General features: G+C 51.6%; 3 protein-coding genes across 14 annotated transcripts in view; 1 reads left to right on the top strand and 2 right to left on the bottom strand.

Annotated features, from left to right (window-relative positions):
- ZC3H18 (zinc finger CCCH-type containing 18) overlaps positions 1-19,390 on the bottom strand; it is a 37,556-nt gene extending 18,166 nt beyond the window's left edge. For 2 of the 8 annotated variants that reach the window (XM_085551205.1, XM_085551206.1), the window contains exons 1-10: positions 19,221-19,390; positions 18,831-18,898; positions 14,234-14,826; positions 11,521-11,605; positions 9,194-9,342; positions 8,794-8,886; positions 8,085-8,242; positions 6,921-6,953; positions 5,244-5,370; positions 3,579-3,865 (exon numbers count right to left, since the gene is read on the bottom strand). In XM_085551205.1, the coding sequence (XP_085407331.1) occupies positions 3,579-3,865; positions 5,244-5,370; positions 6,921-6,953; positions 8,085-8,242; positions 8,794-8,886; positions 9,194-9,342; positions 11,521-11,605; positions 14,234-14,812 (1,511 nt within the window). In that variant the 5' untranslated portion in view covers positions 14,813-14,826; positions 18,831-18,898; positions 19,221-19,390. Of the gene's footprint in view, positions 1-3,578; positions 3,866-5,243; positions 5,371-6,920; positions 6,954-8,084; positions 8,243-8,793; positions 8,887-9,193; positions 9,343-11,520; positions 11,606-14,233; positions 14,844-18,830; positions 18,899-19,220 lie in introns of all 8 variants that reach the window. The other 6 variants (XM_085551207.1, XM_085551208.1, XM_085551210.1 and 3 more) reach the window with 4 other exon arrangements.
- A 34-nt stretch (positions 19,391-19,424) lies between these two features.
- CIDEC (cell death inducing DFFA like effector c) lies at positions 19,425-21,844 on the top strand. 3 transcript variants are annotated; one of them, XM_085551185.1, is made up of 6 exons: positions 19,425-19,778; positions 20,570-20,637; positions 20,778-20,922; positions 20,996-21,145; positions 21,250-21,434; positions 21,513-21,844. In XM_085551185.1, exons 2-6 carry the CDS (start codon positions 20,588-20,590, stop codon positions 21,694-21,696), a joined length of 714 nt encoding a protein of 237 aa, XP_085407311.1. In that variant the 5' UTR covers positions 19,425-19,778; positions 20,570-20,587; the 3' UTR covers positions 21,697-21,844. The 3 variants fall into 3 exon arrangements, with proteins under 3 accessions (XP_085407311.1, XP_085407310.1, XP_015729906.1); XM_085551184.1 differs by having other exon boundaries at positions 19,457-20,045; XM_015874420.3 differs by lacking the exon at positions 19,425-19,778 and adding an exon at positions 20,358-20,475.
- ZFPM1 (zinc finger protein, FOG family member 1) overlaps positions 21,513-27,847 on the bottom strand; it is a 29,023-nt gene continuing 22,688 nt past the window's right edge. For all 3 annotated transcript variants that reach the window (XM_015874392.3, XM_085551182.1, XM_085551183.1), the window contains 6 exons: positions 26,674-26,776; positions 26,055-26,264; positions 25,729-25,953; positions 25,418-25,513; positions 25,148-25,297; positions 21,513-25,019 (listed from right to left, as the gene is read on the bottom strand). In XM_015874392.3, coding sequence (XP_015729878.1) covers positions 22,969-25,019; positions 25,148-25,297; positions 25,418-25,513; positions 25,729-25,953; positions 26,055-26,264; positions 26,674-26,776 — 2,835 coding nt within the window. In that variant the 3' untranslated portion in view covers positions 21,513-22,968. The remainder of the gene's footprint in view (positions 25,020-25,147; positions 25,298-25,417; positions 25,514-25,728; positions 25,954-26,054; positions 26,265-26,673; positions 26,777-27,847) is intronic.

Here is a 27,847-nt window from a genome sequence, read left to right as displayed (position 1 = left end):
GGCCAGTGGGCCCTATGCCTTAACACTCCTCAGTGCTTTGGAAAGAAACACTAACAAGTCCCACGACAGCAAGTGCGTTGCCTAACGCCCTGCTGAAACAATCAGATTCACTGGGATGATGACAGGATAAAGACCTATGCAACAATAGAAGGATTAAAACACGTTACTATTTCTGTGTGCAGGGTTGCAGCTGAAAGCCAGCAGCTCCACAGCTGGATCCAGTGCTCAGGTTGGAACATCCTGTCCTGCTCTAAGTCAAATCCAATCTTTCATGCCAACTCTACTCCAACATGCTTTGCACAACAGTGAACGACACTGGCAAGAGGTAGATACAAAGCTGAAATCTGGTGCTCAGCAAAACCAGGCACAGCCTGAGGCCTCAGAACTTGTTCTGGAGATGGGGAGCACAGGGCCAGACAGCCACGTTATCCCTCCCATAGATCACAAAGTGTACCGGCTTGTTTGAGTGTTCGATGCCTGAGGAGGGAGGAGGAGGAGGAACAATTTCACTGCTGCAATCTCCGATCGTAGACTTCTTGGAAAGCTCATCTCTGGCTTGGGAAAAAAAAAACACAACCAAACAGCAATTACACATTCATTTGAGAAGGTCTGATCCTCATGTCCCAATCCTATGGGGAGCCCAAGTGCTGCAGCCTCTTCTCAAAAGGCCGAAAGAGAAACATTTGCCATCGAGTCTGCTTGGGTTTATAGTGTGTGTCTGTTCAATTCTAATCTTCCTCATCAGAAGCAAACATGATGCAAGGAAGTGCTCCAGTTCTCTGCTGTTATCAGCCTCAACTGCTGCGCGTTGTTTAGAGATCAGATTAAAGTTTCCTGTTTGCAGTACCATCGAAAGGGAACTTGTTTTCATGTGTCAGGCATTTGCTTTTCAAGCTCTTTCATCCCTTTTGACTCCACGTTCTGCACACACATGGTGATGAGGGCACCTGGGAGGGGCAGACCTGCCAAAAACTGGGCTCCAGCGAATGGGGAAAGCACAGAGGCTATAAATAGAGCCACAGGTGAGTGCTGCTACCTGGGACACGTAAACCAATGGCAAACTTTTTACACATTAAACAAACTGGGGAACTGTTTGATGCCGAGGTGCCAAAAACAGAACCTCTGCAGCCCAGCCCAAAGGAGGGGATGTAGGGAAAAGGTGAGGCTGCTCCAACAAGCACCAGGTAAAGCCCATCCAATGGCTGTGTGGGACAAAGCCATGCTGCCTGGAGGTGCTGCACCCTGGGATAAGGGCTTTGGGGTACACAGCATAGGGGAACAAACTGCTGGATGGGGGGGATGTCCGGTACCTGGTTTAGTGGGTGGGAACTCTACCAAGCTGATCTTCAAGGTCCCTTCCAATCCAAGCCATTCTATGAATCTATGAATTCTGTATCTTCTCCAATGGAGTATCAGTTGAGTTACCGCCTACTCAACACCAAGAGATAGAAATGCTCCTTGTTGGCAGCCATAGGAAGCCCAAAAGGAAGCCCTGCATGCTCTGCCTCCCCCCTGGCTTTCCATCTGGCCTGCAGACACCTGCTCCAGCTTTCAGCACTTACAGTTACAGGTTCTCTGTGATCCACTTCTGGAAATAACAGCAGACAACACAGAAAGCAAAGAGGCACATCGAGGGCTCCTTTCAATTTACCAAGACATTACTCAGAGCGTGGCGAGGCTGAGGCACTGGCTGCCCCATCCCTGAAGATGCTCAAGGCCATGATGGATGGGGCCCACTGGCAGCCTGACCTGGTGAAGGGCAGCCTGCCCACAGCAAGGGGAATGTGATGATCTCTAAGGTCCCTTTTGACCTAAGCTATTCTATTATCCAATGAAGACTTAATTCCAAAAGGTTGCTTTAGAGTTACAAGAGGCAGCCCACAGCTCATCTAAGTGATGCTTATGAGACAGAGGTGCATGCAAGGGAAGCAGGAAACCTGTATCCACAAAGCATGTAACACCCCAAACACCATAAATCCCATCTCTCAGCTCATACAGATGGTTGCAGGAGGCAAGATGGGTCTAAGATTGGCCAACATGGCCACTGCTCCTACCCAGCACACCCTGGGCAGCGCAGGCAGCGAAAGCTCCTCCACCAAGCCCTACCTGTGACCCTGCACAAGTGTCAAGGGAAGGAGATTGGCAATCATGGGCATGGTGACTCAATGCCAATCAGCTGATGCTGCTTTCGCCATCATCATCACATGGACAGTGAGATCTCCTCCATCACTGACCCAATGAGAGCACAAACCAACAGTAAATGTGTAATTAAGTGCACAAATGATGGTTGTAAGTGAAGATTACAATTAAACGTAGTTCCCCTTGTTACTATAACCATTCTGACACTGTTACTGCATCAAAGCACTCACAAGACTCAGTCCCAGTGTTCTCAAACTGAAACTTCCTCTTGAAAAAAAGAGGGTCATCAGCAAGAAATCTGCTTTCCCACCCAGCAACACAAACAACAGCTCTGAATCAGATTCAAGACTTCATCCCTCCTCTCACCTGAAAGCACACAGGTCCATGTGGCACCTTGTCGCTGCCCTTCTTAGCCCCTTTTTAGCATTAAAACACTCTTTCTTATGCTCACAATGTTCTCCTCCAGTGCTCAAGAAGCAAAATACATTGTCCAGAAGGAGAAGCCTTATATGTGTCCAGGGGAACACAGCTTCCCTATGCCTCTTCTGCCCCAACATGCACATACACACACTTGTGCACCCAGATGTTTCTCAGCACACCATCACAAAGCTCTACCTGCCTCTGGTTTCTGAGGCCCTGATGCTGCTGATCAGTTTTCCTGAATGTATCTTACAGCAGGAAATCACACATTTCCCTTACTCTGAACCAAAAAGGTGTTGCAACATTAGAACTTTCATGAGATAAGTTCTATATTAACAAAGTGCATTACAAACATGCCTCATACACAGTATATATGTCATTGTACTGAAGGAACTGACTAGAAGAAACTCATTTCAAGGCATGTAATTCTCTCAGCTTTTCAAACCTCTTCTTGGTGCTTTACTTTACAAAACAAGCTTTGATTTGTGTCCAAGGGCCCTGCTCAAGGCCACAGAGAATCACTCCCATCTGTAGGATTCTCAGTGTTGGGGGTGCACTCAGCCTTCTACCTCAAACTCCAGCTGAACATCTCTGTACCTCCAGCCCACAGGACTAGCATTCTGCTCCTTTCAGAGCCTGGTTACACAGGCTGCTGCATAGCTGATGTTTTAGCTCCACTTAGTGGCCAGCAAGGCTCACGTGAAGCGTTGCCTTGCTCTTGAAAATACAGCTCGACTACAGTTGCAGACAACAAAGAGCAGGTCCAGAGGAAGACCAGATGTGAGGTGCTGGCACCACTGCCCAGAGAGCTGTGGGTGCCCCAACCCTGGAGGTGCTCAGGGCCAGGTGGGATGGGGCCATGAGCAGCCTTACCTTGTGGGGGGGCACCCAGCCCATGGCAGGGTTGGGAACTGGATAGAAGATAAGGTTCCTTCCAACCTAAGCCACTGTATAATCAGCATGAACCCATTCACGACCCACAGCTAGAACTCTAAGAGTGAATTCAAGCCAACACTTACCTTGGTAGCAGCGGGGACCGGGGCTTTGGTTTATCTTTGTCCTTGTCCCGGTCCCTGTCCCGGTCTCTATCCCGGTCCCGGTGCTGCCTGTCCTTCTCATCTCTCTTCACCCGTTCCCTCTCACGTTCCCACTCTTCTTTCCTCCGCTGTCGCTCCTTGTCACGTTCCCGTTCGCGCTCCCGTTCCCGCTCCCTTTGACGCCGCTCTCGCTCCCGTTCCCTCTCCCTTTCTCGTTCCCTCTCCCGTTGTCTGTTTTCTCTTTCCCTTTCCCGTTCTCTCTCTCTTTCCTATAAAAAAAGAACAAGAGCAATCTCTGTGTCAGGATAGCAACAACTAACGCGGGGAGGTCTCCAAGTCTCAGACTGCAATCCACATCAGAGCCAAGTATTGAGACAAATCCAGAGCAGGGAGGAACAGAATTACTGCATCACATTCATCACAGTTGTAATTTTCAAAGGCAACAGGCAAAAAGCCTATGAACAGGAAGGGAGCCAACTCTTTCCAAGGGCAGATAACAGCAGAACCAGAGGAAATGGTTTGAAGTTGAAAGAGGGAATATGTAGGTTGGATGTCAGGGGGAAGGTCTTTACTCTGAGTATGGTGAGGTGCTGGAACAGCTGCCCAGAGAGGCTGTGGATGCCCTGTCCATCCCTGGAGGTGTTCAAGGTCAGGTTGGACGGGGCCCTGGGCAGCCTGGGCTGGTATTCAATGTGGAGGTTGGTGGCCCTGCCTGTGGAAGGGGTTGCAGCTTCACGATCCCTGAGGTCCCTTCCAACCCAGGCCATTCTGTGACTTATGATTCTGTGAAAAATTACTTTTGCTTATTACACCTATAAAGAGAATGTATTGATGTTTACAGCATTTGCTCATTATGTCTATAATAAGCTAATTAACTCAAGAAACAAGCACCACAAAAATTGGTGCTGCATGATATGCAGCAACAGCAAGGATGAGACTCCTGTCTCTACAATGCTTCTGTAAGAAAAAGAGGCCATGCAGCAAAGCAAAGCCACTTTCTTATGAACATGATGAAAACCACCACCAAGCTTCCCAGAGAGCAGGAGTTAATCATTTAGACACCACTGCTGAGGAACAACAACTCACGAAAGGATGAGCAGAGAAAGATGCATCGCCTTGTTTCCATCATGCTCTGCACCTTGCAGCAGTGCAACACCAACTGACAGTGGCTGGGCTTTTGGCAGCAGGCAGGGTGCTCTCCCTGCCCAACTCAAAGCAATTAATGTGCAGTTGCAGCAGCAGAGGACAGCCATGCTGGTGCCTCTGCCTGCCTGCATTTAATCCTTTCCATCTGTCCCAGTAACTAACAACTAAACCATCCCTCAGCTACGTTATTTCCTGGAAACTCCCTCCCCTCTCCAAAACTTCCAAGAACAGTTGCACAACCGCCTCATGCTGGTGGGAGCAGCCAGGGCACGTGAAGTGGAAGCACCCTTGGTTAAGAGAGCAGAGAGCTGCACCCAGCAATGCCACTGAGCTGCCAGCTCCATCACCTACAACGTGTTCTGCACGGTAACTGAGGATTTAACTACTGTGAGATTTGGCATCTTGAACATACGAGAGAAACCCTGGTTCAGCTGCACTGGAACGTGACGAGCAGCAGAAATACTGGAAGAGTTGAAAGGGAATGTGTGGGAGAGGTACTACCTTACTTACTCTGTAGTTACGGTATGGATCCGGGTCTGTGTACTGGACCCTGAAATTCTCATACTGCCCACCGCGCCAGAACCGTTCTATTTCATAGTCATAATAGGGATCTGCATAGGGATCAAGCCTACAATGAAAAACAGAAGGTTAGAAAGGGAAATACAGCTTTGTCACCACACAGAAACACTACATAGCCCAGAAACACTACATAGCCTAAGTCAGCTCTTAGTCACTGTGTACTGACACGAAGAAATGTGTTCAGTGGATTATGGCTGAAGAAAGTGGTTTATTTCCAACATACCCCAAACAGAAACTGCCTTTTTAAAACAAAGCTTATCAGAGAAAAGCACCAAACTTTCTCGATAGCACAGATAAAGACACTAACAACCCAATTCAGCCTTCAAATCAATGCGGTAATAAATAAAGAACTGCTTCTTACAGCTATTTCAGATGTATGCAGGTGTAACAGAACACATTTTGCCCCACTGACCGAGGGCTGCACCCTCTGTGTTCACACACACAGCTCTTTTGAGCACACCCCATAGCACAGCAGGCTGTCACTCTCCTGCTCCACGGTCACTAGAGGTGATGGGTGCACAGCAGTGCTGCCTGGATAGGGAACAGAGTGATGCTGAACAGCTCGACTTGGGAGGCAGACAGCAGTGCTGCGTCCCTACACCTGGAATACTCCATGCATCAAAGGTAACTGCAACTGCAGCTGATACCCTCCAGTGGAAAACCCCCGAGCACACAAGTGGACTGGGGGGCACATGACACGCTACTCAATTGCCAAGTACTTTAATTACTTTTGAGGAGGAAAAGGATCTAAATCCCACCCTCCTTAAATCTCCAATGCCTCTTAAAGATTTCTGTTAGTATTTTCTGATGGTTTTAGTTGATGTTTTTAATTTGCATATCCAACGACATTCAATCCCTGCCAGCCACCTGGAGTGCAAATATCAGATCCATGGTACAGATGGGGAGGTGGGTACGGGAAACAAGAAACTTCCAGGGCCACAGAGCAGTCAGTGTGGCAGAACTAGGATCATAAACAAGAGCTCCCAACTTCCAGGTCATCCACAGCATCCACAGTGGGACCCTGGCTGGTGATTAGGGGGAATTTGCATTTGAAGAAGTGCCAAATAACCTAAGCCAGGCTACCATGGAAGTGCTCCCCTGCCAGTCTAGAGGCTGCCTGTTTCTCTTTCAGTACTTTGAATCTGTTTAAGAACTTTGCTTTTCTGTCTGAACTGATAAGCCAAATGAAAGCATGCCAGGGAATCCTGAATAATGCTGCCCAAGCCTTTACCAAGAGCTGATGCCAAGCAGGTAGCAGTAGAGACTTGGTGACACCAGGTGTTTGAATAGAAGAAATCTCAAGCTGACACCAAAAAGGAAGCTCTTCACTTTTAAACCCAGCCTCAAATCCAGATCTCCACATTCCCTTCCTATACCTATATATGGTCTTTTTATTCCCATAATAAGCACCCCTGCTGTGGGTTTAAATAATTACAGGTGAATAATCTGTATCACCCCCATCCATTCAGTCAATGAACTGCCAGCCACATCTGTGTGCCACTTGTCTGTGGCCTCGGAAGTTTTCAGAAGTGCAATGGAGAAAAGAAGGGGAATATTTTCTTACAGTTGCAACAGTACCGGAATCAAAGACCTGCTTACCCATAGTTAATGTTTTCTTTGATGTCCACCTCCCTATAGTTTTTCAAAAAAGAGAAAGGGATTCATGAACTATTTCGACATCTCCACATGTCACAAGACAATCCTGAAAGCATTTAATAACATTCCAGCTGAACCATCACTGGTTCATTTGCTGGTGTCCATCCGTACATGAGAGAAATCACTATTTCTAGAGCATACAGCAGTAAAAACTTGGTAACTTCTGCCTGTGTGCACTACATATCTTACATATTTTAACACCTCAGGCTGCTCCTACATAAAAATTGTTAACTTTCAGAAATCCCATTCATTTTCTTACTATTATTTAACATTGGCTACAAGTGAGACCATACTTTTTGCTTGACTGTATGAAAGCACAGCCAGTCCTGCACCTAGAGCAATAATTCTTACATAAATGAGGCAGTGGCATAGAAGGATGCTGAGTGAAAATGCTGTAACTGTACAGTTATAAAACGAGGATGGTTAACCCACAGAGTACTGCTGATAAAGTGCTGCAGGTACAACCGAATGCCTTCTCAGAGCAACAGAAGACAGAGGCTGATTTCTACAAAGGGAAAGAATTAATAGGGGGAACTGATTGATTATGATTAGTTTGTAGAACTGAGTGGAAATATCTCCAAAATCTCTATGTGTAGGAACAGGGGATGTGTGCACAAGAGAAAAACATGGCTTCACCTACATCTCTACAGTGTCTGAGGTCACTAATGTTTCATGTTTTACCTCCTTCAGCAGTCACCTACAACTTCAATTCTGGATGCTTCTTTTTGCCCAGGCCATGCACCCACAGCTACCAGGTTTGCTTTCTGAACAGTGCCTTACTGAACAGTAATAAATAGTAATAAATAGTCCCAGCTTACCAGGGACTAGTCAAGATGTTTGTTAGGAGCCTTCTTTCTTAATAACCTTGCAATTAGACACTCAGTGAGCTGTGACAGCATGGCTGCTGCCACAAAGCTCTTGGATACTGAGGATATTCCAACTTCACAACTCCAATTTTGGTGTTTAAATCTCTCATGGGTTGGAATTAAAAAGGGATAAGTCAGAAGAATGAGCTGGTGCAGGGTATTCTAGCTACCTGAAGGCTGCCACACTGTACTGCACTCCTACCCACCCATTCCTCGTGGCAAGAACAAAACTGCATCTTACGCTGGATCTCGGACATCTCTGGTGATGCGGTAATTCCAGTCACGGAAAAACTCATTTTCCTTGTCAAATTCCCGTTCGTCTTCTCCAATAGTCACAGTGAACCTCTTCTCTTCAAAGTCAGGCTCCTGTTCTTTCCTCATTGTTGCCTTTTTTAATACCTGTGAAGAAAAACAGAAGTTCTGTGAAGGCACAGAAAAATCCCTCACTTGGGAGAAATGTGCCCCTAAATTCCAACATCCTCCTTCTGCCCAAGTCTCAGCAATGTGCACGCAACAGAATTTTCTTCCTGCAGGAAGCAATTCACTACCAGATCAGCTCAGAACAGCTACTGCATACCAAGCATGTAAACCCCCATGTTCTACAATGATCAGACACACGGATTGTAGGTGCTAGAAAAACAGAAAGGGAAATGACCAGCTTGGAAAGTGTTGCTTCTTTGAGGGCATGACTTCAGCTTTCCCAAACTGCCCTGGGTCACAAACTCCCCCATGGCTCGTGCTAATAAGAAAAACAAACCTGGATGTCAGCTCATCTTGCCTGTACAATAACCGTGATTGCAGGAGGCAGCAGTTAATAAATTAAAAGGCAGAAGGAAGGCTTCTGAGAATGCATGACATGATGCAAAAGAAAGGTCTGCTAGCATTCTGCTACCACTGAAACCCGTCTGTGTGTTCTGGAGAAAGCCAACATACTTGTGGATGCCACTCACCTCCTTTGCATGCCGGAGTCCTCTCTCCCAGGCACTTTCTGTTGGAGGATCCGGAGGAGGGGGAGGTAAGATTTCATCAACCACCGGCCCTCCCTGTCAGAAGGGTACGAAGAAGGAGACAGACATTCAACATTAGTTCTAAGCAAGCAATCCCTTTGTGAATAGCTACTCAGGAGTACCTTCAGAATCTCTGGAGACGCATCAGCAGGGCATACGCTGGGACACACGTGGAAAATTACTCCCCTCTACTAGTAACTTCAAGACCACCTTTTCAGAATCATATATGCAGTAAACGTACAGAGTTTTGCTAAAACACTAAACTCAGAACCTTCGCTCCTCCTGGAGCAGGAGCCAGAAGCTGAATGCAGAAGCCAGGAATTCACACAAAAGGAGTGCATACCCACGGGTTGGCTGGCATCAGCGGGTGAGGGCCGATGGGAGGTGCACCATTCGGGGAGAAGGGCTCAGGCTTGGAGATCAAGGAGTAGTTTCCTTTGTCATTCACCCCGGGGTGTATAAATCGACAGTTCATGCCCCAAGTGCAATGACCTGTGGGAATACAAGGTCTTCTGTTAGATCCATGTGTGTCTGAATAGTGCAGCAATGCTTGTTCAGCCCCACCATCACTTGAAACCCATCAAGGAACAACGCTGCTCCACACACCTGACCACCCTTCTCTCCCAGTTTGCTGAGCTTTGCCTATACCTGCATATTCAATCCCAAGGAGGATAAACTCAATGGCTCCAGCCACAAACATAAACATACAAGAACCTTGTTATGCCAGAGAGAAGGGAGTGATGGATGCAGACACACCATTAAGCAAACGCTGTAATAAGCCCATGAGCTCTGCGAGCCACATTAAAGACAAATGCTTCCAACCCAGAGCTTCACCTTTCACAGAAAACAACCACTATAACCTGACAGCAAAGAAAACATCACAGTGCATTCGGAATTAACAGCAATCTGGTGAGGCACAACCGTACATCAAAGATGTTTCTCTGCAGCCGACTCCACGTGCCTGCCAGCACAAAGCAGGAAAGGAGACACTGTTAAGGAGGGTGGCAGCCTGCAACCTGCAGCAGTTTGCTTGTTAGCTTCAGTCACCATCCCAAGGAGATGGCAGCACTCAGGGGTCTCTAGCAGGATACAAAGCCAATTCCTGGTTTTAATTCAGCTCGTCTTTGAAACAGTCCCTGTTTTCTTTCCTGCTGGCAATTCTCTTTGCATCAGGCAACAGACATCTTGCAGATTTTGCAGAGAAACGCATCACAGAGGCATCACTAATTCTGTGTTCTCTCAGGCATTAAAAGCATTGATTTTACAGGCAACAGAGCTGCTAGCAGCACGTGGCCCAAGGAAGAAGCCTCCCTGGCCTCAGCAACGTGTCAGAAATCCATGCTGCACCCGGGTAAAGGAAAGCACTTGGTCCCTGGAAATGCTCTTCATCAGCCCCAGATTAATCAGTCAGAGGTAACACTACATGCTGTCATGCTGTCAGAAATAATGAGCACAAATCCCTTTACAGAGGCACGCTGTGGCTGCAGCATCCTTCCTCAGCACGCAGCTGAATGCCTGGCAGGAGTGGTCTGTGAGACACCCCACCAGCCCCTATTGCCTTATACAGAGGTGTCAAGGGGAATGATCCCCCTGAAAGGCACCTGGCAAAGCAGCCACACATCGAGCACCTTCCTTGAAAAGCATCGAACTCATCATTAATGCAATAGGAGCAGTGCAGCCATACGAGTGCTTATCAGACAAAGCAAGACTTGAAATCTGGGTGTCCTCAAGGTCCCAAGTGAGCAGTGCCTGACCTCACTGATGGTAACAAAGCCCTGAGGGGGGGGAAGGCAAAGCGAGTGTCAGCGCTACCTGAACCAGTGCCAAGTCAAAGAACACCTGGGGCAGGAGATCCCGCAGCCTGAACTTTGACTCAGGCAAACATTTCCATCCAGCGGGGGCGTGTGTTGTGCAAAGGACTGAGGAACAAGCAGAGGGACTTCCCTGTGCCATCAGCATCCTTAGCATGCTCAGCACAGGCAGATCAGGAAGCCAGGGATGTGTTGGGTGATGGGCATATCACTGGAAACCCCCAGGCAGGTCCCTATGCTGTGTGTGCTGCTGACGCAAGGGGGGAGGACTCCACCCTGCTCTCCACCTTCCTTTTAAATTCAGATTTCAATCAACTGTTCAGCAATGATTGTAAGTAAAGCACAATCAAAGCGCAGACATCAAGGGGGCTGAATGAAGAACTATAAACTACAATTTAGAATATAATTTAAGAAGAACTGTAGCCCTATTTTCAGTTAAAAAAAAGGGCCATTTAATAAGTGGGGAAATGAACTGGCCATCAAATTGCAAGAAACAATTACATTCTGGCAAGGCGTTAGCTTGATAAGAAAGAATGAAGTTTGCCATTTTCATTTTCCATTGAATGACATCACAGAACCTCTTTAAGCACCAGCTTCAAGTCAAACCAGCCCCAGCAGTTTTATTCCATTCTGTTTTGAAAATGCTGGTTAGTTTGCCTTTATTTGCTCCTCTTGGGTACAACAAAGCCAGGTCACAGGAGATTTTGCATATTGGCCCTATGTAAATTCAGCACCTGGCCACCAGGTAGGTGACACTGGGGATGCCTGGGACAGAGATTATCAGCTTAACTGCTGCTAAATGTAATGAGAAAAGCTACAGCACCTTTAGTCTGCTTCCACCATCACAGCATGCCATTACCTTTCATGAAGAACCGACAGGTGGGACGTGGCCTCACTTTCCTGTCGTTGGGATCTTTAACTTCTCCTTCTTCCAAGTCATCGTCCTGGAACAGACAGACAGGCTGACATCTCATGCAGTGATTTGACATTTCACAAGATGGTCCAATGTCAATAACTGCAAGCAAACCATGAGCCAAAGCACAGGGGAAATTCAATAAGAGTTTGTGATCAACACCCCAAGTATATCCACAACGCACTGCAAGAAGTGAGAATGTGGATCAACATCAGTGCTTTCCAAAGCTGACTGCTAAGCCCAGCAGGCACCATGAACATCCTGGCACCACATGTAGACCACGCTGCATCAATTTACTCAGTGTACACTCAGAGGCTCAGTAACCAACGGTACTATGGATTAAAATCTTAACATACCTTGGTTGAATGAATCTGGTTGTGCACTTCCAGCTGACAGCAGGTGGAATGCAATTAGAGGAAGCCTCATGCAAACGAGCTCAATTGCGTTACCTTTCCTTGCTGCAGGCTACGAGAGCACACTGACAGCTATGGCAGCACAGCTGGGTGATGCCACTGTCCTCCAGAGCCTCCACACTGTCTGCCCCTGCTTGTCACACCTGCTCAGCTCAAGCAAATCCCTTCCATTAATTGATTTAAAGTACACAGCACAATTCCTGAGTACAGTGCTTAATGCAGGGTCCCAATATGGTCACCCTCCAGAAGGGACAATTTAAGTTAGATTTCAGGGGGAAGTTTTTTACTCTGAGAGTGGTGAGATGCTGGAACAGCTGCCCAGAGAGGCTGTGGATGCTCCTTCCCTGGAGGGGTCCAAGGCCAAGTTGGATGGGGCCCTGGGCAGCCTGGTCTACTATTAGATATAGAGGCCAGCAGCCCCGCATGCAGCAGCAGTGCTGGAGCTTTATGATCCTTGAGGTCCCTTCCAACCCAAGCCACTCTGTGATTCTGCATTTCTCAGTTCCACAGGAAGAAACTCTGGAAGATGGAGATTTCTTCAAGGGCTCAGAACCACAGGGGATAAGCACAGAGTAACCACCATGGAATTCCTCAAGGAGACAGCAGGCAGAGCTTTGAAATCCCTGCCTTCCCTTTGTTCTATGTGAGCACAGAGCTGACAGGCGCCCGACACACACTCAACAGTTCCCTCTCCCAAAAGGCACATGCCTTATCTCACACTCTCTGTTCACCACTCATCTTTTAGCACACAAAACATCTGAGCAGGAAGCAGCTGGCAGAGGCCTTCCCACTACAAGGCAATACCAACAGCCCCACAGCTGGGAATAGATTAAGAAAGTTGCACACTTTGATCAATTTAAAAGCTGGGAACGAGGGAAAAAAAAAGCACTGCTTGCCTCTAGATAAACACAGAGTCTGCAGGGAGATGGGTTAACAGCCCTTTCTGCATCCCTTTGAGGGCAATGCAAGGAGTGCTCTCCTGCGCAAGAACTGATCTTAAAGACAATCCTTTTACACAAGTTACAACTTGTATTAATATCCCCTCTCCTCCAAAGACAGGAGTCCAAAAGCAGAGCAGAATGTGGAGCTCTATGAGGTTCCCCAAAAGCCAGGGATGGCATTCAAAGATGAGAGAATGGCACAAGCAGCTCAACTGGGCCGCTTTCAAAAGAGCCGTGTGAAGTCTTTGCCGACGCTGTACTCCAACAAAAGGGAAAGTATTTATTTCTGTGAGGTCTCCTTGGAATCAGGCAGCTGGGAAACCCGTTATGAGTTAATGTATGAGAAGCAGAGTACGAATTCATCCTGTGCTTTGTAAGGAGAGCGGCCCTAAGAATGCCGCGGATTCTAAAGGAAAGCATTCATATTTTAATCAAGAAGCAGGCACGGAGTCAGGGAGCCAGGAATTGATTTTATCCTGCCTGGATCCTCTCACAATACGCTGAAATTCCTTCTAACTCAATCAGAAATACACAAAACTTTTGGAGAACACTGTTAAGGAAACTGCTTGCCAGGGCAAGGCATTGATGAAGCAAATCTGCATCGCTTTGTTTTAGAAACAAAAAAACCCACAACTTTTTCTTTAAGGAAAAAATGGCTGAGTATAGAGTCACTTCAACCCCAGAGCACAGCGGGACAAACGGCCCCATTCTTCCTAAATACCTACACGTGTTTCTCAGCTGAAACAGCACCTTTTAGGCCTTCACATCCCTGAACTGATGACCAGCTCTCAGGACCTGCCTGGTTAAGCACAGTCTGCTCCTCCTGCTGCTCCCAGAGCATGCTTAGGGCCCTGGCTTTCTTGTACCCCTGACACCAAGTCCAGGAGCTGCACTACAGCCTCTCAAACTAACCTGATGAGACAGCTTATGAATGCTTAATCCATTGCTAAGTAATTTGCTGTCAGCATCATCCAGAAGTCCTCTGAGAGCCAAAGCAGCATAGTTTCTTAAGGCACTGGAGCTTTTCCATACTAGGCAGCTAATGGCTTATTTGCAACTGCTCCAGCATTATGTGGCACAGTTTTTCTACAGTATGTGGCAATGGATGCCCTAGCAACTGAGGTCAGGACTTGGCCCACAACAGTTTTACCTCTGATGGCAACATGTTACTTGTATGTTGGGGATACAATTAGCACAGGCACCCATACCAATGAGGAGAGAAAGGCACAACACTATGAGGTAACAGCTCCAACACAGGGACAGGCCTCTCCCAGCAGAGTCCACCCCAGACCAACTCCTACTTACATCAATTTCGCCATCATCGATCTCTCCGTCATCTTCTTCTTTCTTCTTCTCCTTGACGGGATCCTGACCATCCTTTTCATCATCACTTTTACTGCTGGATTTTTTCTCCTCCTCAGGGGCGTCATCTCCTTTCTCCTCTTCCTCATCATCCTCACCAGCAGCTTTCTCAACATCCTCCTCTACAGGAGCAGCGCTTGGCTCCTCAGGAACCTCCTCATCATAGTCCAACTCGTGCTCATCCAGCTCACGGGTGACTGAGGATGCCTCATCACCAAGGTCATTAGCACGGTTTTCCTCCTCTCCTTTGCAAGGCGGGGGGCTCTTCAGCTCCCCACTCTGCTCATTGTTGTCAGAGTCCTGAGACTTGGCCTCGCTCAAGTGGTCCTCTTCATCTGAGTGGTTCTCACCATGGCTCAGTACCCGGCCTGTATCCTCCTCTTCACCCAGGATGCTGCCTTGCCCGCCCTCTCCATCAAGTCCCCGCTCTGAACCGCTTTCCTTTAAGACCTCGTCATCAGAAAGCTGTCGGTCTTCATCAGGAGAGCAGGGGTTTCGCTCAGGGCTGTTGGAAACATCCATCAGTACCCAATAGCCTGCGGAGGGAAGGACACTACACTTGTTATAAGGAATGAGCTGGAAAAAAAAATAGGTTCAACTTGTATTTTGTCTCCTAAAGGGGAAAAAAAAAGCCTGAATGTATCAGGTTTATCACTCCAGATAAGCTAAAAGTACGTTACTCTTGATGTATATAAACAGAGCTCAACGTTGGGATTTCATCTACAAGCTCTAAAAGCGAGGTGCACATACACTCCCTCCAAGTAACCATGGTGGTTTCCCACCCCTGTGGCATTCCTCTCATTAGCAAGTGAGTGAGCTCCAGAGCACAGGGTCAGGTTTTTCAGACACATCTGGTTAAGCATAAGCACGTGGCACTGCAGATTGCATGGGCTCCTGAAGAGGCAGGAACACCGTTCACAATGATTCTAGGAAAAACTGGCCATGGATTGAAAAAAGCTCAGGGAAAGTAATTGCTGTGAGGGAACTTGGTGCTGAGATATGGCAGGAGGGCAGATGGAAAAGCATGGAGCTTTTGTGTGCTAGGAGCCCACACTGGAAAATCAGGCACAGCTTTATTACCCACGGTACTTATCTGTGTCCCTATAAACTTCCTGGGATGAGGACTCTTGTATTCATGCTCCAGACGCTGCCAGATGTGCTGTCATCACTGAGACAGCATCGCCTGCCTTTGCCACAGTGCAGCCCTCATTAGCAGGTATTGGCAGCAGACTCTGGAGATGAAAGTCATTCTCAAGAAAACTCGTTATACCATGGGAGGCTGAAGAGGAGCCACGAATGAAAAAGCAGTACAAGTGTATCAAAACAACAGCACCAAGTCTGCTCAAATATCAGCTAACTGATACACATGAGGATGATCTGAACATCCACTGGAACCCTGGAAAGCAGAAGGGTCATGCTGAGCTGCCTACAAGCTCCTCATGCTTCCTTGCACTTTTTAGCTCTTGCTCATGACCAAAGCTGTGATTTTACTGAAAAGTTATAAAGCAAATTAAAAGACAGCAATTGCCTCTCGGTGATAGCAGCACTGGGCAGTTAAGCAGGATGTAATCCGAAAGAAATTCTATTCTTACTGTGCCTATAAAGGTTGATGCCGAGTTCATAAATGCTTGCACAAATCGTTGCTGGCTTCAAGAGGAATTTTATGACAGCAATTTTAATTGCCTAAGTGCCTGAGAAGTTACACTCTGCATGCACACAGAGCAGCTCTGCGTATTACACCAGAAAGGTCAGCCTGAAGAGGCCAGCAGAAATACAGAAGCTGTCAAGTATGGATGTATTCAGGAAATTTGTTTTCTAATTTCTTACAAATAAGCTGCACCAAAGCGAAGGCTTTTGAAGTGACTCACTGCCTTTCTGCACTCGACACCGGGCCCTCCAAAGGGCTGGGAGAAAATGAATACGTTCTCACCCCAGGCTGAACTGATGAGCTTGAAATATTCACCTCCACCATTAAAGCTATTGTAAAAATCCACAGCACCTGTTAGTTATAATAATTTCCTATTAATTCCCAACAGCAGAAATGATAAGAAGTGCAATAAATGACAGCTGATTGTAAACGAGTTCACAAAACCCAAGTCTCCCTTTGGCAGTGGGCCTCATGCCCTCCAGCTGCCTCTGTCTGCTCGGGCACTGAAACAACACACAGAGGGCATTTACACTCTCTATGCTGCTCCCTATGCCATAGGACTTCAGCAAGAGCACAGCTCAGCTGCTCCCTATGGGCCATTGCTCCCTGGTATGCAAGAAAAGATGCTCCAAGACCAAGGAATCAAGTCTTCTGAAAACAAACCCTCCAGCCATCCATCAGCCCTGAGCATCCCCCTGGGTCTAAGCCAAGAGGGCAGCAAGTGAATGTGGTTTATATCACAGTCACAAACACACCTGCAACAGCAGCACATCAAAAGAATGAGATGGGAGAATACCTCACTACTGACCTAACCAGTATTGCTTGTAGCCCCTCTTTTGGGGAATAAAAGATACAACTGAGTGCTATGAAAGCTGAGGGCACCAGAGAAAGAATTAAGTGAAACGGTGGAGTCTTTGCCATAGTCACTCAGGCTTCCTCACAAGCTGTAATGGATTTATTCTTTCCAGGGTAGCAGCAAACTAAAGCTCACAGCCCAAGTCCTGCAGTTCATGTGTTGTCAGTAGAGACACTGCAGATTTGGCAGCTAAGCTTTCCAGCTGCCCCATCTGCAGCAAACACATGCCATCCTCCCAGCTCCCAGACAGCACTTGCTGTCCCCACAGATCAAGCAAGACTTCCCTCCTGTTGTTCCTTCTGAATCCTCATGACCCATCTAGTCCCCGCTGCCACACAGCAGCCTGCCAGAGTATTGCAGATGGTCCACTGAAAGCACAAGCAAACGAAACAATGAAAACCCCTGAACAATCCATGCAAAGCTTGACCTTCCCTTCACTAAATACCTTGAGATGAGCCAGCATCCTCCCTCAGAACACAGCCCTTGCTTGTCTCTAATTTCCCATTAGAGATTTAAGTCTGGGATCACACAGGTACCTCACAGGCTGCTCCCCCTCAGAGCAGCATTTCACTGCTCTGCATTCTGGATGCACATCTCTCAACAACACCTATTGCAGACACGAGGCTGAAATCCTGTTTCTTACTCTCTTTCAATTAGAGCTCATTAAAAGTTTAAGCCGTATCCTTAACTAAGCTGACGAAGCAACGCATTGTGTGCAGCTGACTCACTGCTGAAGGTAGCAGTTTGGTGGCAGACTAAACAGTAACGCTGTAAGAACCAATCTGAAACAGGCACCAAGGAAGGATCATCTTGGCAAGCACCATTCCCATTCATTACATTTCTCCCTCAGCCTTTATGTGATACCACAAATGAGCAAGAAATATGCCTTGAAAGCAGTATAGGAACCAACAGCTGAGGTGATTCCAGCACCCCTGGGAGCAGGAAGGAACCCTACAAAACAAACCATGCCCTGAGCTTCACTCTTCAATAATACAACCATATCAGTTGGATGGCAAGAACCAAGCACATCCCCAATGTCAATAACCCCAAATAGGCACCTTGCAGTTTCAAGGTGCTCACAGGGCAGAAACCAGAGGAGCAGCACTGCATCTCAGTACGGCTGGTGAGAGGGAATGGAGGCCTCTCTGTTCCAAGCAGAACCCTCAGGGATAGAAGAAAGTTTGCTGGTTTATTTTTTCCCCTTTCTTGTAGCCAAAGTCTGAAGCAAAATCAAATCCACCCATGAAAATCAGCACCTAATGTAGAACAGAAATGTTTGGGAGCCTGGAAGTCAAGGCACAATGATGGGTGAAGAGTGATGTGCAAGCTGAGGAGAATGAATGGGAAACTAAACTGACCAGATAGGTTAGAAAAGAAACACAGCACAGAAAGGTTAAGGGGACAAAGATGTGCAAAGCAAAAGGAAAACAGAAATGAAGGGCAGGAACTATGAGCAAAAATATGGAGGAACAGCAAAACCCTGAAAAGAAAAGAAAGGCCTTGTGATCTGAAACAGGAGTTATCATATTAAATGAGGAAGAAACAGAACAAAAGCATAACGCCCAGTACTTTGCTTTGAATGAATCTATGATCCTTAGCAGGTTAATTAAAGCAGAAACTTAACTGACATCCTCTAAGGAAGACCTGACTTTAATGATGCACAGGAGAGCTGTTAATGCAAAGAACTGAGCCGCCTTTTGATATTGATGTAAGAGAACTATTTGGTGACTATTCAGTGAGCTGGCTTTTAAAGAAGGGCACCTAAAGCTGTGACCCAGAACACTTAACACAACTCACTGCACTGTATCAAGGCCACAAACCTTAAGAGAAACAGAGCCATACGCAGCTGGAGTTTGTGCTCCCAGTGACACTGATTTCCCTACAGCTGTAGCACACCCAGCTCTTCCTGAAGCTCTGAGGCCAACAAATGCTAATTTTAAATGACAGGAGCCATAACACCAAGCCAGAACACAAGCACCACCACTCCTGTATCCTACACAACTTATCAATAACCACATTAACATGACCAGCCTTACCTCAGCTTCCTCCTGCCAGGCTGCGGACCTGCAGCACCCCAGGCTCCTGGAGCTCTCCCTATTCCCACCTGTGTGTGTGGATAAAGCCAGTCAGAGCCCACAACCTACAAACCACCCCCCGTCCCCACCAGCTCCTACCCCTTTACACTCCAACCCCAATAAGAACCACATCCCCACACAGTCTCCATTCAGCACCGCTGCCTTTTAATGGGGTCACTCTGTGTCTGCCCCCCCCCTCCCACCCCATAGGGTCCCATTACCCGCACTCATCCCCTCAGGGGTCGCTCTGCCCCCCCCCCCCCCTCACCCGCCCGCCCCCCGCTCCCTCCGTTTCCCGGCACTAGGCCGCAGCCGGCACCCGCAGAGCGAGGCGGGACGGGAGCAGCTCACCTGGGCCTGGTGGGGCCGGGTGGGGAAGGGGGGCAGCGGGAGGGGCGGGGTGGGGAACGAGAGGGGCGGGGGGTGATGGCGGCGGCGGCTCCGGTGTGAGCGGCGGGGACGGGACGGGGCCTTCACTCGCGGCGGCGCACGGCGGCCATGGCGTGACGTCATCAGAGCGCGACGGCCGTTCGGGAGGGGGAGGGGAGGAAGGGGCGGAGCATGCGCAGAGCGGCGTTAGGCGCGTCTTAAAGGGGCCGCGCACGGGAAATGGGATGAGTGTGAGGAGGGGGGAAACACACGTAGCAATGCACACGTACATGTCTGCACCCGTGTGTGTGGGTACGTACCTACACATGTATGCGGTATGGAGAGGTGTGCATGTGTGCATGCACACACTGGTGTGAATGCATGTGGGTGCACATGCATGCATGCACAACAAAGAGGTGCATGCACATGGAGCTGCACTGACACATGCAGCCAGCACAAGAAGCTGCACTGACACATGGACAAGGAGGTGTCTGTGTGCACACACTCCTGCATGCACACACAACATAAGAGAGCACATGTGTAGGCATACAAAGTGTATGTGCACACACACAGCTGTATGTAAGTGAGCAGCAGGTATTTGGGGTGCTAGAACAAATGCTTGTTGCATTGCTGGGGTGATGCACGCTCGAGGCTCCCCATTCATTGCATGCAATGCAGCAGGGCAGGGCTGGGCACACCCCTCGTGTCAGCAGCCAGAGGTTGGTTTAGGTGGGAGGGGTTTGGGGTGGAGCCTTTGCTGACAGCTATATAAGGGGAGTGTGGCTGCGGGCATTGAGACTGGCTGAGGTGAGTGGGGATGGGGATGGGGATGGGGATGGGGATGGGGATGGGGATGGGGATGGGGATGGGGATGGGGATGGGGATGGGGATGGGGATGGGGATGGGGATGGGGATGGGGATGGGGATGGGGATGGGGATGGGGATGGGGATGGGGATGGGGATGGGGATGGGGATGGGGATGGGGATGGGGATGGGGATGGGGATGGGGATGGGGATGGTTCATATTTGCTGGAGTGGGTGCCTCTGATTGCCTTAAATCCCTTGCAGTCCCCCAGAGGGGTTGGGGCACAGTCTTACACCTCTGCTAACCTTTGCTCCAGCACTGACTCAGAGCCCACACACCACTTTACGCAAGAGCTGTGCTGGCAGCAGGACTCTGCCCATTGCCTCCAGCCTGTCCCTGGTCAAAGGGCAGGCACTGTCCCTGCTGTGCAGGGTGGGTATGGCTGGGATATAGGGATGGGGTCTCCTGAGGGGTCTGGGAAAGCTGGATGCCACCATTGCTTGAGCTGAAACTTTCTACTTTCCAGGCTCAGTTCTGTGCCAGCATGGATTATGCCAAGTCCCTGAGCCTGCGCCTGGCTGCGCCTGTTTCCAAGTAAGCTTTGGGGTGACACCATCCTCTAGAAAGGGGACATTGCTTTCCCCCATCTCTGACACCACTCAGCACATTGAGTGAAAGCCCAGGGCTGGGGATGTCTCTGGGAAGCCCCCTGACCCTCCCCATCTCCCCCCCAGATGTGTTTCTGCTAGTGCTTCCATGACCCAGCAGCTGCTCCTCTCCAGCCCGGCCCCACGGCCCCGACCCTTCCGTGTCTGCAACTGGGACCGCAGCCTACGCAAAGGCATCATGGCACACAGCCTGGCAGAGCTGCTGCGCCAGGTGAGCTGCCCATCTATCTGTCTGGGGCTCATCTTATCTGATGGGCCATCCCCTCACTGCAGTCCTATTGCAGGCTCAGGTTGCCCTGCTGGTCCCCGAACCCATCATGCTGGTCCTGGATGAGGATGGCACTGTGGTGGAAACAGAGGCTTTCTTCCGCACTCTGGAGGAGGGCACAGTGCTGATGGCCCTGGGCAAGGGGCAGTCGTGGTCTGCCTGCAAGGTGAGCATGGGAGCCCGTTTCATCCCACTGGGGTCAATGGGGGATGATGCTGGGTGAGGCAGCATGATGTTCCTTGGTTAACTCCTGGTCCTGCTGTGCTTTAGGCTCCTGGCTACCAGCTGAGCCTGTCCCACAAGCCATCCCGCCGCATCGATGTCGCCTGTGTCACTTTTGACCTGTACAAGACCAACCCGCGGGACCTGGGCTGCCTCAATGTCAAAGCCACGCTCTATGGCACCTACAGCATGTCCTATGACCTGCGCTGCTACGGGGCCAAACGGCTCATGAAGTGAGTGCTGGGAGGGCAGCCACAGCACCCATAGGTGCGTGGAGCGATGCTCACTCTTGTTTCTGATCTCCTACCCAGGGAAGCGCTGCGCTGGATGCTGTTCAGCATGCAGGCCACAGGGCATGTGCTGCTGGGCACCTCCTGCTACATGCAGCAGCTGCTGGATGCCACCGAGGAGCCCAAAGAGGAGAGCTGTGTGCCACTGCCCCACGTCCTGCCCCGCAGCCTCCCCCTGCTGCCCCCCAGCAAGATGCTGAAGTGAGGGGATGGGCATGTCCCTTCCTGGGGGGGTCCCAAAGCCCCTCCCTAGGTCAGTACCCAGACTATACTCCCTGCATGCTGCTACCTCTGAGATGCCTGCTGCTCTGTAAATATATTTATTGAAGTAAAGCTGTGCTTCTTGCAATGCTGATCTGTATCCTTTCCCCTCCCTGGCTGGGTTTGAGGGGTGGGGGGGGTTCAGCTGCTTGCTCCACTTGGCACAGGGCTGTGCCAGGCTGTGGTGCAAGGGCTGCTGCTGCAAGAGGCCCTGGGGGAGCTGTGGCACCACTCACTGCCTGCATGGTGCCAGTTTCTAGCAGGAGTGGGAGGAGGGAGTGCAAATCAGTGCCCACCTGCACTGGAATGGGGGCAGAGTTTCAGGGAGGGGATATTCTGGGTGAGGAGTGGGTGATGTACGTGCATCCCACTGGATTGCTCCCTCCCTGCTCAAGAATGCTGAGTTATGGAAGGAAGAGGACCCCATTAACCCAGACAGGCTCCTGTTGTGATGGTTTTATGTAGGATTTAATAGCTTATACTGGCTGAACCCCAGCCCCTGGGTGCTCTCCCCAGTACAGCAAGGATACCAGACCCCAGCCACACTCACCTGGGGCTCCAAGTCCAGCTTTGAGGCTGCAGAGTTGGACCCCACAGCCAAGCCCAGGACTGGCTGTGAGACAGCACAGCCCACCTGCAGCTCATTGCTTTAATTAGCCAATTAATCATCAGCCTCCATCCCCACACCTGCTGCACCACCTGGGCAGGGGCTGCACCCCAGCCCCCATCCCCCCCCCTCCAGTATGGAGGCAGCACCCGATGTTATTAGACATATTTATTTCTGTACACACTTATACACATGGTTCCCAGGGATGCTTCATTCTCAGCTTCAGTGCTCTCCTGTTCCAGGGCCTTAGTTGTGCCCCCCTTCCCAGTAGTGTCTGCCCCCGCCCCAGTTTCTCTGCAGCACCACGTGGAGAGGAGCAGTGGGGCAGAGGAGGAGGCTTTGCAGAGCTGGGGGGGGCAGCCCCCCTCCCCACACACCACAGTGCCTTCAGGTCTGTGCTCTGAGGTCCTTCCACTTAGGGTGCATGTCAGCACCCAGAGCAGAGAGATGTGGTACCCAACCCCACATCCGCAATGAAGATGGTGCTGCATCGCTTTATAATACACATCCATCACCGGGACATCAGCCCCCAGTGTCCCCCCCAGCCACACTATTCCCACGCAGCCCCCCCCAACCCCAAACTGCCGATCAGAGCTGGGGGGAGGCCCTTTACTTGACGTGCTCAGCCGCGTGGGATGAGCAGTAATACTTCTTGTGGGCGATGAAGGTGGACAAGCTGCTGAACTTGATGTTGCACAGGCGACAGTACCGGTGGTTGCCATTGGGCACGGGGCTGGGCACAGCCTTGGCCGGGGGGGTCTGCACCCCCCGGTCTGTATAGGAGGGTGGAGTGGGGGGCTTGTCAGTGGGGGGCCGAGGGGAGATGGGGGGCCGGGGGCTGCCGTTGGGGGGTGCATCGCGAGCCTCCTTGCCGTTGAAGCTGTCCCGGCGGAGGCGTGGGGCGGGTGGGCGCGGGGGTGAGGCGGTGGGGGGCTCGGGCGTCCTGCCCCCCCCGGGCCGTGGGGTGTCGGGGAGACCATGCGTGGCCACAAAGAGCCCGTGGACGTGTCGGAAGTGCTCGATGAGGTCCCCCTTGATGGCCCCGTTGAGCGGGCAGTAGGGGCAGACAGACAGTTGCCCTTTGGCACCTTTAGGGTACCGTGAATCCCCCACGGACACAGCAGGGTAGGCGGGTGGCAGAGCCTTGGCGGTGCCGGTGGGGGTTGTTTTGTCCCCTTCGCCGTCGCGGTGTCCTTTGGGCACAGCCCCTTTGATCTTCTGGAGGTGCTCCATGGCACCGGGCTGCAGTGGGGTGGCAGGGCAGGAGAACTTCTTGTGGCTCAGGTAGCTGTCCAGGCTGTTGAAACTGAGGCGGCACGCCGTGCACTCATGGTAGTCAGCCAATGGCAGCAACGTGGCTGCGTTCTGCTCCCCACCGCGCCGCCGTGGCTTCTTGCTCAGATCGATGGGTCCCTCAGCATCGGGGCTGGAGCTGGGCGAAGGGGCGGCTGCCGGGGCTTTGGGGTCAGGCGGTGGGGGTGGCTCAGCCCCATGGATCTCGTAGAGCTTACGGCGCTTGCGGGTGCGGAGGGGCTGTGGGATGAAGGGCACCTTGGGCAGGCCGGGCCGGCGCAATGGCGGGTCGTGGCGCGAGGCGCAATAGAAGCGCTTGTGGACAGCATAGGTCTCGTGGCGGCTGAAGCGGATGTTGCACGCCTCACACAGCGTCTTGCTGGGGTCCTCGTCCCCCTCCGAGCTGACAGGACTCTGGCTGTCCTCACTGCACCGCCCTGATGCTGCCACCTCCGCCTCCGGGGACACCGCTTTGGTTTCTTCCAGCGGGGCGGGCGGTGTGGCTGCGCGCCCCACTTCCCCATCCCCTGATGGAGCGCTCTGCCCTTCACCCGAAGGAGCAGACAGCAGCGCCCCAGGGGTGGGGGGACCCTTGGGGGCTGTGGGGGGCACTTTGAGCTTTCGGGCACCAGGAGGGCTGTCCTCGGCCAGGTGGCGGCTGGAGCAGTAGAGCCGCTTGTGCACGTAGTAGTTGTTGATGTTGTTGAAGGTGATCTCGCACTCGAAGCACGTGGCGCCTTTTGGCACCGGCGCTCCACTGAACAGTCCTGGTGGCACCGTGCCGTGGCCCTGCTTCAGCCGGCTGTGCACCAGCTCTGACATCTTGGCCAGGATCTCCGATGCCTGCGGGACCACTGCTGCAGCCTCGTGCCCAAACAGGTACTGCGGCAGGAAGACGGTGCCACCTGCTGTGCCCGAACCTGGCTCGCTGGGCACAGGACTGGAGCCCGGTGTGGGGCTGGCCAGCTCCGACTTCACCTTCCCTGGGGGAAGGCTACGGGGGGATGAGGTCCGGGAGCTGGGCTCTGGCTCTGAGTTGGGGCTACCAGCAGCCTCCCTGCTTTTGGGTTCCTCTGCCTCGCTCCCAGCCGGGCTGTCAGCTGGCTCCTCCTTGATGCGGATGGACTCACTGGAGGAGCAGGAGGACTGACCTTCTCCAGGGGCTTCACCATTCTGCGCCTCGGAGGATGTGGGTCCCGTGGGGGTGTCCGAGGGTGATGCGGGCTGTGGGGTGGCATCTGGGCCAGGCAGGACGGTGGACAGGGGGCCGTGCAGCACCACGTGTTGTGGCAGGGCCGGCAGCCCCTCGGGTATGAAGGCGGGCAGGTTGCACTTCAGCACGGGTGCATTGTTCGGCTGGCTCAGCCCTGCCAATGGGAGAGAGGTGTTAGTGGCATCCCACCCCACAGCCAGGGCCATGGTGGGCACAGCCCTTTGTGGGGCAATGCCAAGTGGCATTAGTGGGGCTGGTGTGTGGACCCTGTCCCATACCCACCGGGGGTGAGGGGTTTGGCAGTGGGCAGTGCTGGCCCTGGTGAGTAGACCTCTCCCTTGGAGCCCGGCTGGCAGATCATGTGGTTGGTGACCAAGTGGCTGTAGAGGATGTCCCGTGTGGTGGAGATGAAGCCGCAGCTGTGGCAGACACCTTCAAAGGACACAAAGTGGGTTTGATCCATGAGCATGGGCCCCACTGCAGGATCTCTCCATCATTCTCATCTCCTGGTGCTGCTGTCCCCTATGGGCACACCAGGCAGTGCTAACTCACCATTGAGGGTGTCCGTGTGCACCTTCAAGTGACGTTCGCAGTTGGCTTTGGTGGTGAAGGCAGACAGGCAGATCAGGCAGACGAACGGACGCTCCCCTGCAAGGCAGACAGAAGGACACCTCAATGCTGAGGGACAGGGACCATGAGGACAGCACATCCAGCTATACCTGCTCCATCTTAATGGGAGAAGGCTTTGCAGACAAGCACCAGCTTGCAACCCAACTGGGGATGACCCTCATCAACCCTCAACCTCCCTGTGCCTTAGGGTCCCTGCTGTCCCCAGGCTGTGCCATGTCATGCCATGCTCATACCGCTGTGGCTCCGCATGTGGATTTCCAAGGAGCTGGCACTGGGGCAGCTCTTCTTGCACTGGGGGAAGGGGCAGACACGCTCGTTTGGGTACGTCTCCTTGGGCTTCTCATCCACAGCAGGTGAGCCCGCGCTCTGCCGGCTGGCACAGTAGTACATCAGGTGGGCTTGCAGGTTGCGCTCGCTCCGGTACCAGATCCCGCAGTCCTTGCATGGGAAGACGTCCTCTGCAGAGGGAAGCGATGGATGCCAGGGGATGGAATGAGCACGGAGATGAGGACTGGCATCCCCTTGGGGACCCCTTGCCCGGAATCACCCCATCACTCACTGTTCACCACGGCGGTGGCCAGGATGGCAGCCATGCCTGCCTGCTGGGGCAGCAGTTGGATGTCGGAGTGCAGTGCAGCCGGGTAGGGTGATTCTCCAGGCTCTGCCTTCACCACCTGCCTGGGGATGGCAGCCGGCTCTGCCACCACGAAGGCACACATGGGCTCATCCTCCTGCACGGCGCGCGTGGTCTTGCACCACACAGCATCATCTGGAAGCAGAAAGGCAAGAGGTCAGCATTACCCCCCTTGTGCCCAGCCCTGCTCCTGGGTGCTCTCCTCTTCCCCCCCACTGTGGCTAAGCCTGGGCTCGCCTGGAGGTGGCGGTATGAGCCCATGCCTGAGCTGTGCTGATGGGCACAGCGCTGCTCTGCCAGGAGTGTTGTGCCCTGTCCCATGCTTGCAACACTGCTATCTTGCAGTAATGCCTGCATTAAGTCTTGCAACAGTGCCTGCACTAATGCTTGCACTGAAGCTTCCAATGACCATTGCACCAGTGCTTATAACACACCAAGCGCTGCACTGCGTCTTGATCTGCACTAACACTCACAACAAGCCTTGCAGCCAGCTCTGCACCAATGCATCACTGTGCCCACCCCCGACCCCAGTGCAGGTACCAACCCTTCCTGTAGATGATGGCGTTGGCATCGGGCTCTCCAAGCACCAGGGGCAGGCGGGACAGCCAGCAGCTCTCATCCTCCAGCACCAGCGTCACAGGTGAGCTCTGCAGGGAAGGGTGCAGGTGAGCATCAGGGTTTGCATGGCACTGGGACAGCAGGGGACACTGGCATGCCCATGCCAGCGCTGCACCCTGTGCTGCCTCCCTGCATCTCTAATGAATATTAATGAGTGAGGATGGGAAAGAGGGGGGTTGGAAATTAATCTGCCTGATCCTCTGATGGCTGCCGCGGTAACGATATGAAATCTAATTATTCCTCCCAATATTTCTAAACCCTCCAACTCAGACTGACAGTCTCAGCCAGTTTTAGGCCTTATCACTGTGAGGAGCCGAGTGCTCGCAGCGTGATAAAGCTCGCACACACAAACACACACACACACACACACAGAGGGGCTCACACACATGCGTGCACACTGCACCGGTGCACACGCAGTGCTGAGCCTGCAGAAAGCTGCCCTATGGAGCAGCTTGGCTCTGTGCATGGGGTACACGAGCAGACACAGCTCCCTGTGGTGTCAAGGACCCTGCAGCACCCCCGGGTGCTCCCACTCCATCCACAGCCACAGCAGCAGCTGCCTGTCTGCAGCCCATGCTGAGAACCTTCCTTGTTTTCCCCCGAACAAAGAGGTCAGTGTCTCTGAGCCGAACCAGCCCTGATAACCATCAGAAACTCTATCTGCTCCGCATCCGCCTGGCCTGGTGTTAGCAGGGCAGCTCCCCCCAGCAGGCATCCTTCCTTGGGGGAAATGGGATGGGCACCAAGCGTTCCCCTTGTATCCCTTTAATAACAGTTTGCACACCCTCCTGAGCAATGGAGCTTTGGGGAGCACTGTGGGACCCTCTGCAGGCCTCCTCCTCCTCCATCACCTCAGCCATGGTACCTAATGCAGCAATAGGCACAAGCGATGCTCCTCATGCACCAAAGCCAACCAATGTCCCCAGTTCCTACTAAAACCTGTGTATGGGATGGATTCTCCAGCTGCAAGCTGGCATCTGGGGGAGACCACTTCTATCTCCCCCCAGAGCCAGCAACAATGTGAAGGGACCCGAGGGTGACAGCCCGTATCAGGGATGGGGCTGCGATTCCTTCCTCGCTTCCCCGGGTAGAGATAGGAG

Source organism: Coturnix japonica, chromosome 6, assembly GCF_054131305.1.
Source record: "Coturnix japonica strain WE chromosome 6, WE-NBRP24, whole genome shotgun sequence".
NCBI lineage: Eukaryota > Metazoa > Chordata > Aves > Galliformes > Phasianidae > Coturnix > Coturnix japonica.
The sequence above is the reverse complement of the archived record's forward strand: the minus strand, read 5'-3'. Positions and strand labels throughout refer to the sequence as shown.

Coding starts and splice junctions, on each gene's coding strand:
- CIDEC (XM_085551185.1), top strand. CDS start 20,588: ATGGATTATGCCAAGTCCCTGAGCCTGCGCCTGGCTGCGCCTGTTTCC. Junction 21,146..21,249: donor AGTCGTGGTCTGCCTGCAAG/GTGAGCATGGGA, acceptor GCTGTGCTTTAG/GCTCCTGGCTACCAGCTGAG. Junction 21,435..21,512: donor GGGGCCAAACGGCTCATGAA/GTGAGTGCTGGG, acceptor TCTCCTACCCAG/GGAAGCGCTGCGCTGGATGC.